Below are 12,248 nucleotides of genomic sequence, written 5' to 3'. Positions count from 1 at the left end.
AAAAAAAAAGAAACGTCCCTTTTTCAGGACCCGGTCTTTCAAAGATCATTCGGAAAAATCCAAATAACTTCACAGATCTTCATTGTAAAGGGTTTAAACTTTGTTTCCCCGTGCTTGTTCAATGAACCATAAACAATTAATGAACATGCACCTGTGGAACGGGACACTAACAACTTACAGAGGGTAGGCAATTAAGGTCAGTTATGAAAACTTAGGCCTCTTTAGTGTCCTTTCTACTGACTCTGAAAAACACCAAAAGAAAGATGACCAGGGTCCCTGCTCATCTGCGCCAACGTGCCTTAGGTATGCTGCAAGGAGGAATGAGGACTGCAGATGTGTACAGGGAAATAAATTGCAATGTCCGAACTGAGACGCCTAAGACAGCGCTACAGGGAGACAGGACGGACAGCTGATCGTCCTCGCAGTGGCAGACCACGAGTAACAACACCTGCACAGGATTGGTACATCCGAACATCACACCTGCGGGACAGGTACAGGATGGCAACAACAACTGCCCGAGTTATACCAGGAACGCACAATCCCTCCATCAGTGCTCAGACTGTCCGCAATAGGCTGAGAGAGGCTGGACTGAGGGCTTGTAGGCCTGTTGTAAGGCAGGTCCTCACCATACATCACAGGCAACAACGTCGCCTATGGGCACAAACCCACCGTCGCTGGACCAGACAGGACTGGCAAAAAGTGCTCTTCACTGACGAGTCGCCGAAGAGCCTGGATCTCAATCCCATTGAGCACGTCTGGGAACTGTTGGATCATAAGGTGAGGGCTAGGGCCATTCCCCCCAGAAATGTCCGGGAACTTGCAGGTGCCTTGGTGGAAGAGTGGGGTAACATCTCACAGCAAGAACTGGCAAATCTGGTGCAGTCCATGAGGAGGAGATGCACTGCAGTACTTAATGCAGCTGGTGGCCACACCAGATACTGACTGTTACTTTTGATTTTGACCCCCCCCCCCTTTGTTCAGGGACACATTATTCAATTTCTGTTAGTCACATGTCTGTGGAACTTGTTCAGTTTATGTCTCAGTTGTTGAATCTTGTTCATACAAACATTTACACATGTTAAATTGGCTGAAAATAAACACAGTTGACAGTGAGAGGACGTTTCATTTCTTGCTGAGTTTAGTAATGTACCCCATCACATAATGGAACCTCTGTGGTCATAATATCACTGCATGAAATGTCAAGAGATGATGAACATGATGTGTGTAAGAACAACCCCTACACAAGAGGAATACGTCTTCACCTTAGTACAGCAACTTTCAACCTGATTTAAGAGGCTAAAATGAATTAAATGCATTATTAGAACAGGACCACAGCATTGTTTTAGAACCGTTTGAGTAAAATGTAGTGTCTCTCTCCGATGTTTGGAAACTATGAATTGTGAAATGCTCTTTGTATTCTATTGCTGTCAAGTTTCATGCATGTAAACGCTTTAATACTTCCAATAAAACGCTTGTTTCTTATTTAAAAAACATAAAGAAAAATATTATTTGTCTCAAAATACTATGCAGGGATTAAAGGGAGAATTTAAATATTTTTCAAACAACAAGTTGTTGTTTTCAACCTGAGATTAAAAACCAAGATGTCCCCCTTCAGAAGAGTCAGTCTGAGTCTTAACTCTTCAGTCTAAAAGAACCACAATGTGCTTGTGACAGGCTGTCCCCACGACAAGATCCAGAGATTGGTTGGTTAGTTGGTGAGGGCAAGTCTCACTGGGCCTCAGCAAAAAAAAAATCCACCTTGATGAGATTGCTTACACCACGCTAAGACTTGGTTGGTCTGAACGAGTTCCACTGACAAAGTTATAAACCAGGAACTGCGAGGTGCCGCAGTAGTGTGTAGCGAAGAGCTTCCCGTCGGGCGTTGGGTCAGAGAAGGCAATCTCCTCCTTGCTCAGGTAGGAGCCGTAAATGAAGTTGTTCCTGAGGAGGGCAATACGAGAAGAAACTACAGATTTAAATATATATTTCTTTGACATTTTACAAGCACACTTTGGACACTTATTTGGACAGTCCGAAACAGAGGTGGAGACAGGCAAGTGGGAGTACAGCAGGAAAGGTGGACGCAGCGATTTAACCGTCTCTGGTGGGGAGCAGTGTATATAGGTGACTGAAGGAGCGAGCGTTATACCCCTAAACCACAGGCTCTGCACTACACAATGAAATTCTGTAGATTTTCACACACACAAAACAAAAGTGTTGCAGCTAGTTAAGACTGACCTGAGAGACTCGATCATGCGCGAGGCGATGCCCGTCCGTCTCATCATGCTGAAGACCCAGATGCGGCTGATGCCACAGAGGGCTGGCTCTGGGTCAGTGGAACAGCACCAGGCTCTCTGACGCTCAAACATCACCTTCTCTCCCTCCGAGCCCTCGGGCACCGCCTCCTCGATCACCCTGTAGCCCTGCACACACACGCACAACAAGAGCAAATACATCCTTACAATAAAGCCTCCATCTCAAAACCCTTCCCACGCACGTGCACACTTCCCGTAACGGCAGATCATCCCAACATTCGCGGACAGAAACACACTCAGAGGTCCCACACCCCTTCCATTTTACAGCGCTCTGTATCAGCTGTGCCAAGTTTTTAATCTGCCTGGTGACATCCCTGTTTCCACCATGGGGCAGAAGGAGAGATAAGCACACTCCTCTGTGCGGTAAATCAGTCCACACACCCACTCATTCACTCGTTTGACTATTATTCAATTAGCCTGCTCTCACAATGGCCACGGTACCAGACTTCTACAATCAGACAACAAAACGGCTTCTACAGTAATTAGCCAATGACATACTCCTGGCTTCGTTATTGCAATACAAGCTAGATGATGGATACTGCATCCAGTACTACGTGATCACTTACATGGGCTCCCTGGGAAACAATAAGGCTTTTATAATGACATGAACCTGCGGTGAAATAAACTGGGAACAAACTGCCTGCAGTCCTAATTATAGGACTGACTAATTACTAGTGTTATACTGACTCAGACTGAGCAGACAGTCTACTGTGATATCCCTATACTTGTGACTGCTTGGGAAATGCTCCCACTGAGCTCTATAGAGAATACTACGACACTCAACAAGTACTGGGGGAGAAGGAAGTAGTACAGCCCCAACCCACGCAGATGTCTTGCTCACCTCCTGAATGTGCTCAGCGATTAGGCACCCAGCCACCTTCTTGTCATTGGAGATGAACAGGAAGGTTTTGGTCTGGGAGGGACACTTGGTCTCCAGCTGCTGGAAGCCCAAGTCGTTGTCCACCATCTCTCTGATCTCCTCAACCTGACAGCACAACAAACAGACCGTGAGACATCCTCGCAGGGTCGTAGTCAGTCGTGCGCATCGCATCAAAACGTTTTGCAACAGGACAGCGCTTCGCTACGAAACCCAGAGTTTCTTATCCCTCCCCGTTATGGTACGTTTTCTTCCGTTTGATGCCTAGTGAATATAACCCTTGACTGAAGGACAAATAAACTATTGTGACATGTATCAGGGGCTTCAAAGTATATTTAAGATCAATAATGCTGTTATATTTTGCGATTGTACTACAGTAAAGGTTTTCCCATGTGATAATGTGTAAAGTTCGAGCCTGAAGCACACCTTCTTCAGTGCATATTTGGGGTCATCTGGAAGGACAAGGATGATCTTGCCATCGGGGTACTCTCCCAGAATCCTCTCCTTCTTCCACCCCTGTGGACGACATGACAAATCAGTGGCTTATAGGATGAGAGATGCATGATGTGTGTGAGAGATGCTGTTTGAGTCAGAGGTGACGCGTTAGGTAGAGCTGGCACGCAAAGGCCCGCGTCCCAAATGGCTCCCTGTTCCCAATATACAGTATACTCTTGTAGTGTACTTCATAGGGAGTAAGGTGCCATTTTGGATGCATGCATGCATGCTGTGGGAGACCGCTAGTTCTCACCACATATCTGACAGCACTGATGAACTGGTTGTGGAAGTGCAGGTGCTGGGACTCATCCTCCGGGTTGGCAGCGGAATACAGCATCCCACACACACCGCAGGTCACCGCTCCAAAGTGCTTCTGCCCTGCATCCTAGGAGACGACACGCAGACTGGATCAGTTCTGACATAAATACGGTACCTAGATTCTATACAATTACAGGAACTTACTAGCCTGAGTGCCAGATCTGTTTGTGCCATCAACTCCTTGTCAATCGTTGTCATGCCAAATGCTTGGCAATGACAGCGAGTGAGTTGACAAGAGCACAAACAGATCTTGGACCATGGTAGGAACATATATAGTCTTTGGATAACACCCCTCTTCTACAAAAGAGAACTATTCAAAGTACAGTAATACAGTGGGCAGTATTTGGCAAAAGACCAAAACACTCACAGTGGTGGTTTGATTTTCATCTTTGTCGGCCTCCTTTAGTTTTTTTATCTCTTTCTGCAGACATGCGTCAGAGAGGGGACTGCTATTATCTGCTGATTGCACGACCACACTACCACGGAAACACAGAAATTGTTCGAATTAACTCTGGAAAATAGTTTTTTTGTGTGGAAAACATTTATTGCAATTTGAGTGCAAGTTCTTACGAGTCAGAGGACTCTGTTGTTGTCGTGCCCTCTGTCTTGACCTCTGGGGATGCCGGTTTAATCTCAGCAACTGAGAAGAAAGAGACAGATTCTATAACAAAGCATGTTACACTGAGGATGTGTTATAACTAAGGGCTGTCAAACTATTTAAAAAAACGTAATAGAGTTAATTGCAGGATTTGCTGTGATTAATCGCAAATTCAGAATTTTCTCAAATTGAGCTGTAATTTCAGAATTCTTTTCTACAAAAAGCACTACCAGGATATTGACATCTTGATTTTGTCCAAAGTAACAGTTACCAAAATCAGGTAAATTGATAAAGCGCTCTGACAGCCGTAGTTATAACACTGTTCAAAATTTCATTTGGTTGGATGTTATCAGACATGAGGGTACCAGCAGGCTTTTCTTCACACTGATCCTTGTCAACAGAATCTCGTGGGGCCTCTTCAAAGGGAGGGGAAGACACTGGTGCTATGGAATCCTATGGAAAGACAAGAGGTTAAGAGGGACAAATTGCATCCCCAAAACTATGTCAGGCATGAAAACAGCTGTATGAAATCCACACTGCTTCTAAATGTGTCACTGAAGTTACCAGGGTTAAGTTTCCGAAAAGCATTTTAAGGCTAAGTTCATATGATGAACTTATCCCTAAGATGCTTTCGGGAAACCGGCTCCTGTACAGTTATTGAATAGATTTCAATATAATTGATAAACAAAAATACCATTCTTACATCTTAATAAAGAAAGAACAGGTCCAAGGATGTTACCTCATCTTTGGCAGTTTTGGGCGTAGGTGATGCTTCTGCTTTCTCCTCAGTTTGAGGGGTAAGTGTAGGTACCACTGTTTCCTTTTGTACAGTGGGTTTAGGCACTTCTGCCTTCTGTACAGTGAGTTTGGAGTCCTGTGGGAGGAGGGGAGATGAAGACACTTGTACCACACAAGACAATATTTTTTAGATCAATTATAAGGATGTGGGTAAGAGCATTGCTAGCGCCAAGCTCTAGCAGGTCGTGGGTTCAAATCCCACAGGGATATAAAAAAAAAAATGTATGCACTCATTGTATTATAAGTCGTTTTCAATAGTATAAAAACCAAGAAAGTTACTTCAAGGAGAATAAAAACCAAGAATGTTACCTCATGTTTGCCATTTCTGGGCATAGGGGTTGGTGTCTCTACTGCCTTCTGCACTGTTGGTTTTGTCACAACTGCCTTCTGCACAGTTGGTGTGGTCTTCTGAGTGGTAGGTACAACTATTTTTTGCGCAGTAGGTACTGCCGGCTTCTGCGCGGCGGGTACTGCCGGCTTCTGCGCGGCGGGTACTGCCGGCTTCTGGCTGGAAGGTACTGCCGGCTTCTGGCAGGTAGGTACTGCCGGCTTCTGCACGGTAGGTACTGCCGGCTTCTGCACGGTAGGTACTGCCGTCTTCTGCACGGTAGGTACTGCCGTCTTCTGCACGGTAGGTACTGCCGTCTTCTGCACGGTAGGTACTGCCGTCTTCTGCACGGTAGGTACTGCCGTCTTCTGCACGGTAGGTACTGCCGTCTTCTGCAAGGTAGGTACTGCCGTCTTCTGGCCGGTAGGTACTGCCGTCTTCTGCACGGTAGGTACTGCCGTCTTCTGGCCGGTAGGTACTGCCGTCTTTTGGCCGGTAGGTACTGCCGTCTTCTGGCCGGTAGGTACTGCCGTCTTCTGGCCGGTAGGTACTGCCGTCTTCTGGCCGGTAGGTACTGCCGTCTTCTGGCCGGTAGGTACTGCCGTCTTCTGGCCGGTAGGTACTGCTGTCTTCTGCATGGTAGGTACTGCTACTGCCGTCTTCTGCAAGGTAGGTACTGCCGCCTTCTGGCCGGTAGGCACTGCCGTCTTCTGGCCGGTAGATTTTGAGTCCTGTGGAAGGAGAACAGGCTTAGAATGCATTTTCTAGAATGAATTTCAATACAGTTTTTGCCACACAAAAACTCATCCGTGCAATTTGTCATTTAAGATCATCGTTCAAGAAAGCTACCTCATGTTTGGCCGCTGTCGTAAGTGTCACTGCTGCCCTCGGAATGGTGGTAGATGTAGGTCTCAATGCTGCCCTCTGCACGGTCGGCAGTACTGCCTTCTGCACTGTGGGTTTCGGCTCGTCATCCAGTTGAAAGTCATCAAAGGAGTACTTGGGCCTGGCTTTGTAAGGCTTATACTCCGCCACAGGCTTGGCCTTCTGAGCTTTCAGCCCGTTGGGCATCGGCGGGGGTACTGCTGGAAGCGTCCTCTTTCTAAGTGTGGGTCCCTTACTTGGGGTCACTTTGGGGGGCTCAACTTTGGGGGGCTCAAGCTTAGGGGTTACTGCTGGGCTGGCTGCGGCTGGGGTAGGACAGGGTGCAGCTACTGTGGGTGCTGCTGGACTGGCTGAGGGGGGTGGGGGGGTTGTGGTCACTGGGATGGGTGCTGCTACTGCTGGAGTGGACAGTAATGGGGGGGCAGGTTTAGCCTCTGTCTCCGGAAACATCTTCTGATTGGCCTGATCGGACTTGAGCTTCTTCACCATGGTCCAGGACATATTCTTCTCCCGCTGCAGCTCCACCTGCCGCAGCCTCTGGAACCTGGTAAGCTTCTTCTTCTCGTGGATTTTGAGGGGCACCGTCACTTGGCTGATGAAGAAGCGCCTCTGTGGTGGCTCTGGAGCTGGGGGCTTGGCTGGAGCAGAAACTGCAGCAGCGGGTACTACTGGGGTAGAGGGCTCCTTGGGCCCGGCAGGAGTTGGAGGGATAGGGACAGTCTCAACCTGTGTGAAAGGCTGTGGGCCTTCTGGCTCCTTGCTGGGTTCAGCCTCAACCGTTACAACCTGCTCCTCCTCTTCCTCCGTCTTTAATAGCATGGTGTCCGTGGCGATATCGTCCGCTATTTCCTCACATAAGGCAAGGAGGTTGAGCTGCCTGCTCGCTTTTTTGGAGGCGGCTGCCTTTTGCTCAGCTAGCGCTGCTAGTCTGGCTTTAGTCCGGGCCTGAGGGTTCATCTGCTGTTTCTTAGGTTTTTCCGGGCTACCCTGTGTCTTTTTAGCAACTTCCTTCTTGCCACTATTAGTGCTGTCTTGGTTAGAGGAACTTGTGCCTTTCTTTTCAGTGCCAGCTTCACTGTTATCCAGACGGCACTCATCTTCAGACCCTTTGGTTAGCTGGACTGTCTTCTCTGGCACCTCCTTAGAGTTGTCTATGATTTCCAGATCACTATCCATATCCACATCTTCCCCATTCTCTCCCACCACCTCCACGACACAGTGACCGATCTCCATATCCTCAACAATAATCGGGGTCTCCAGGTCTAAGGTACACTCAATACTCTCTGTCACACCAAAGTCACAGTCTTTTTTCATGATTTCTAAAGAATCCTCTACTTCCAGAAACTCTTTGACATTTGAGCGCATTGTATCAGACAGGGGGTGTCTGCAAAGACTGGACTCCTTCAGAGCACTGAAAAGTGCTTCTAGGGGTGGAGACTTTATCTTAGCACCCGACATTGTCTCTAAACTTTCCCTAAGTTTATCTGTAGGGATGGTCATGGAATCGTCCTGGACCTCCTGTCTCTCAGTGCTCTGCTTCACCTGTTCTGAGACATTGTCTGAAGTCTCTTCTGAGGCTACTTCCACAGGTGGAGGAGATTTTACTTCGATATCAAGCTTGGTGTCTAAACTCTCACTAACTTGATCTGCAGGGGTGGGCGCAGAATCTTTCTGCATCTCAGTGCTCTGCATCACATGTACAGTTGCAGGATGTGGACACTTTATATTTGCATGAAGCGTGGTCCCTGCACTCTCACTGACTTCAACTGTATGGGTCTCCTCAAAGGATGCTTCTAGAGGTGGAGGGATATCTATTTTTGCATCAAGCTTGGTATCTAAATGTTCAACTACTTCATCTGGAGAGGTGGTCATGGAATTTTTCTGCATATCCTCTATTTCGGTGCATATCTGATTAACCTGTTGAGGGTCAGGGTCTGAAGCGTCCTCTGAAAACGCTTCTATAGATGGAGGAGACTTTATATTTGTATCAAGCTTGGTGTCTACACTCTCACTAGGGGTGGTCATGGGACCTTCACAAACTTCATATGTAGAGCTGGTCATGGAATCTTCCTGTATCTGCTGGATCGTACTGCTCTGCTTCACCTGTTCATGTACAGGGTCTGAGATCTTCTCTGAAGACACTTGAGTTTCCATCGTCACATCTCTTGACTCTTCGACTGCCTTCCTTTCATTTTCCTCACTTTCACTTTCGGAATCACTACTGCTGCTATATGCTACTAGGCCTTTAGCTGGAGGAGAGAGTATTTTCGCATTGACCTTAGTCTCTAGACGTTCATTAACAAGACCTGTAGGGGTGGTAGTCGCATTTTCCTGCATCTCCTGCGTCTTGGTGATCTGTTCAGATACAGGGTCTGCACACTTGATACATGCATCAAGCTTGCTCTCTACACTCTCATTAACTTGAACTGTAGGGGTGGTCACAGAACCTTCCTGAACACCCTGCGTCTCACTGCTCTGGTTCAACTGCTCAGGGATGGGGTCTGAAGCTCTCTCAGAGGATGCTACTATAGCGGAGGGAGACATTATTTGTGTGTCCGGCTTGGTCTCTACACTCTCATTAACTTCATCTGTAGGAGTAGTCACAGAATCTCCCTCCATCGTACTGCTCTGGTTCAACTGCTCAGGGATGGGGTCTGAAGCTCTCTCAGAGGATGCTACTATAGCGTGAGGAGACATTATTTGTGTGTCCGGCTTGGTCTCTACACTCTCATTAACTTCATCTGGAGTAGTCACAGAATCTCCCTCCATCTTACTGCTCTGGTTCAACTGCTCAGGGATGGGGTCTGAAGCTCTCTCAGAGGATGCTACTATAGCGGGAGGAGACATTATTTGTGTTTCAGGCTTGGTCTCTACACTCTCATTTACTTCATCTGTAGGAGTAGTCACAGAATCTCCCTCCATCTTACTGCTCTGGTTCAACTGCTCAGGGATGGGGTCTAAAGCTCTCTCAGAGGATGCTACTATAGCAGGAGGAGACATTATTTGTGTGTCAGGCTTGGTCTCTACACTCTCATTAACTTCATCTGTAGGAGTAGTCACAGAATCTCCCTGCATCTCCTTTGTCTCACTGCTCTGGTTCAACTGCTCTAGGATGGGGTCTGAAGCTCTCTCAGAGGATGCTACTATAGCGGAGGGAGACATTATTTGTGTGTCAGGCTTGGTCTCTACACTCTCATTAACTTCATCTGTAGGAGTAGTGACAGAATCTCCCTGCATCTTCCTGCTCTGGTTCAACTGCTCAGGGATGGGGTCTGATGCTTTCTCAGAGGATGCTAATATAGCAGGAGACATTATTTGTGTGTCAGGCTTGGTCTCTACACTCTCATTAACTTCATCTGTAGTAGTAGTCACAGAATCTCCCTGCATCTCCTGTGTCTCACTGCTCTGGTTCACCTGCTCAGGTTGTCCAGGTACGGGATCTGAAGCATTCACGGAAGATGCTTGAGTTGCCATCTTTACATCTCTCTGGCTCTTTGGGCTTCTGGTGGACTCTGTGACTCCCTTCGTTTTACTTTGCTCACATTCAGAATGACTACCACGAGATGCAGGGGGTATACCATAATTGTGATCCATTTGCACAGGGTCTGAGGGTAAGGCTGCTTCACTTGGGTTAGTCTGTGCCCCTTTACGCTTACCTCTATCCCCATTAGAGTATTTTCTGATGCAATCGGGTTTGCGAGTTCTGATAAGCTCCTCGTCTGACTCGGTGGAAGCTGTTTTTGAGATCTTGGCTGGTCTTTTTAGGGTTCCTTTGGAGTTGGGATTATTTGATGAGGTACTTGTGGCTTTCGGCAGCTTGGCATTCTTGACAAGGGGATTGGACTTGGTCCTTGTGGTGGCCTTTTGGGCTGATCTTGTCTTGGAGGAATGACGGCCGGACTTTAATGGTTTATTTCTGTCTTTTCGTTGTGCTGGGGGCTTTTTCTTATTCCTTCTCTGTGAAGGTCCTTCTCTATGGGGCTTGCTTGACGTTGCAGAGGCTGGTGTCATTTTGTTAGACGGCATGGCCACTTCATTCTGATCCAACTTTCTTCTCTTAGTTTGAGGATCCTGAGAAGTCTGTTGTCTTTTAGGGGCAGGCATTCTATGAAGAAAAGGTGATGCAATATATGAATGGCAATAGGTGTTTGTTGTCATTGTTATTATTGAAAAAGTATAACACAGTCAATACCATTGAGACTGTAATAACCACGCTACATGGAGTATTGGTAAACTGTATGTGCTTCTGTGTCAGTGTCATATCATAACTATCAGAGTAAGCAGCCAATGACAGAGATATTTATCAAATTAAGCACTTACTCGAAGCGTGGTATGTGGTTATTGCTCAAATCTTGTACTGTAGCCTATAAAGTTAGTATTTGGAATATGTAACCTAGCTAAGTACAGCACGAAAACTAACTAGCTAGCCTGCTGTAATGGGCGCAACAGCAAAGTGGATGGCTAGACAGCTAGCAAGCTAGCTAATGTTGTTAGCTGCAACAATAACAAGAAAGCTAGCTACCTAGCTATCTATCTAGCCACCTATCTAGATACTCCAATGATCAAACTCACGTCCATTCACTATGCAGGTAAAGATTAGCACGCCAGTTAGTTGATAATGAATAGATTGCAAGCAAACCACTGCTTTTCAGTCGATAACGTTGGCACTTGAGAATTGGCTACAGCCTAGTGTCGTACCAAGCTAGCTAATAATGTTAGCTAGCTATAATTTGCAAGGAACAAAAATGCTTAACTAAATCACGTCTCGTCATTTGTTATGATACGTAGTCCTATAATAAAACTCTAAAATAAACACATTCGTCACTAAAACTCACTTTACTGTTTTGTTTCCCAACAACAGCTGTTTTTTTCCTTTTCCTGTGAACCAAAGATTTGGTGTACTTCCGGAGCAAAAATGCCGGAACTGAGGAGGCGGGGGTAAGGTGTGTTAAGAGCGTAATTATTATACCTCAGTTATACCTAAATTAGTGACAGGGTTACCAGTAAACTATCAGAATTTTGGTAGCTTTTAAGGGTTTTTGCGGAAATGTTACAAGATTACATCTAATGGCCTTTTTGGGTACGTTTGGTGGCAGTTGTGAAAGAAGTCAATAGTTGGGAGAGTTACAGAGTTCAATGAAAATAATGCCATTGTTGATTAGATGCTTTTTTCTTTAATTAGGCTATTTTCTCTTGAAACATACGATATATCCACAAGTAAACAATATGGACACACACACACACATATATATATATATATATATATATATATACACACACGTATATATACACACACATATATATATATACACACATATATACATATACATATATACACGTATATATACACACATATATACATATACATATATACACGTATATATACACACATATATACAGTGAGGGAAAAAAGTATTTGATCCCCTGCTGATTTTGTACGTTTGCCCACTGACAAAGAAATGATCAGTCTATAATTTTAATGCTAGGTTTATTTGAACAGTGAGAGACAGAATAACAACAAAAAAATCCAGAAAATCGCATGTCAAAAATGTATTTTATTTATTTATTTTTTATTTATTTCACCTTTATTTAACCAGGTAGGCAAGTTGAGAACAAGTTCTCATTTACAATTGC

At 45.7% G+C, this 12,248-nt stretch overlaps 1 protein-coding gene across 4 annotated transcripts; it reads right to left on the bottom strand.

Annotated features, from left to right (window-relative positions):
* Positions 1–1,116: 1,116 nt before the first annotated feature.
* LOC115195772 (treacle protein) lies at positions 1,117–11,555 on the bottom strand. Of its 4 annotated transcripts, none has more exons than XM_029756005.1 (13): positions 11,450–11,555; positions 6,579–10,719; positions 5,786–6,460; positions 5,711–5,755; positions 5,343–5,477; positions 4,969–5,056; positions 4,576–4,645; positions 4,373–4,481; positions 3,941–4,072; positions 3,619–3,708; positions 3,157–3,300; positions 2,239–2,423; positions 1,117–1,941 (listed from the first exon to the last, which is right to left on the bottom strand). In XM_029756005.1, exons 2-13 carry the CDS (start codon positions 10,716–10,718, stop codon positions 1,773–1,775), a joined length of 5,982 nt encoding a protein of 1,993 aa, XP_029611865.1. In that variant the 5' UTR covers position 10,719; positions 11,450–11,555; the 3' UTR covers positions 1,117–1,772. The 4 variants fall into 4 exon arrangements, with proteins under 4 accessions (XP_029611865.1, XP_029611866.1, XP_029611863.1 ...); XM_029756006.1 differs by having other exon boundaries at positions 5,711–6,460; positions 6,579–9,658; positions 9,821–10,719; positions 11,450–11,554; XM_029756003.1 differs by having other exon boundaries at positions 5,711–6,460; positions 11,450–11,554.
* Positions 11,556–12,248: the final 693 nt, after the last annotated feature.

This window comes from Salmo trutta, chromosome 6 (assembly GCF_901001165.1).
Source record: "Salmo trutta chromosome 6, fSalTru1.1, whole genome shotgun sequence".
Lineage (NCBI taxonomy): Eukaryota > Metazoa > Chordata > Actinopteri > Salmoniformes > Salmonidae > Salmo > Salmo trutta.
This window is presented reverse-complemented; position numbering and strand designations above follow the sequence as displayed.

Excerpts from the sequence above, each read along its gene's own strand:
- LOC115195772 (XM_029756003.1), bottom strand. The coding sequence starts at position 10,718 with ATGCCTGCCCCTAAAAGACAACAGACTTCTCAGGATCCTCAAACTAAG. Across the intron at positions 5,057-5,342 it reads CCAAAACTGCCAAAGATGAG|GATTCCATAGCACCAGTGTC; the intron begins GTAACATCCTTG and ends GTCTTTCCATAG. Across the intron at positions 1,942-2,238 it reads CGCATGATCGAGTCTCTCAG|GAACAACTTCATTTACGGCT; the intron begins GTCAGTCTTAAC and ends TGCCCTCCTCAG.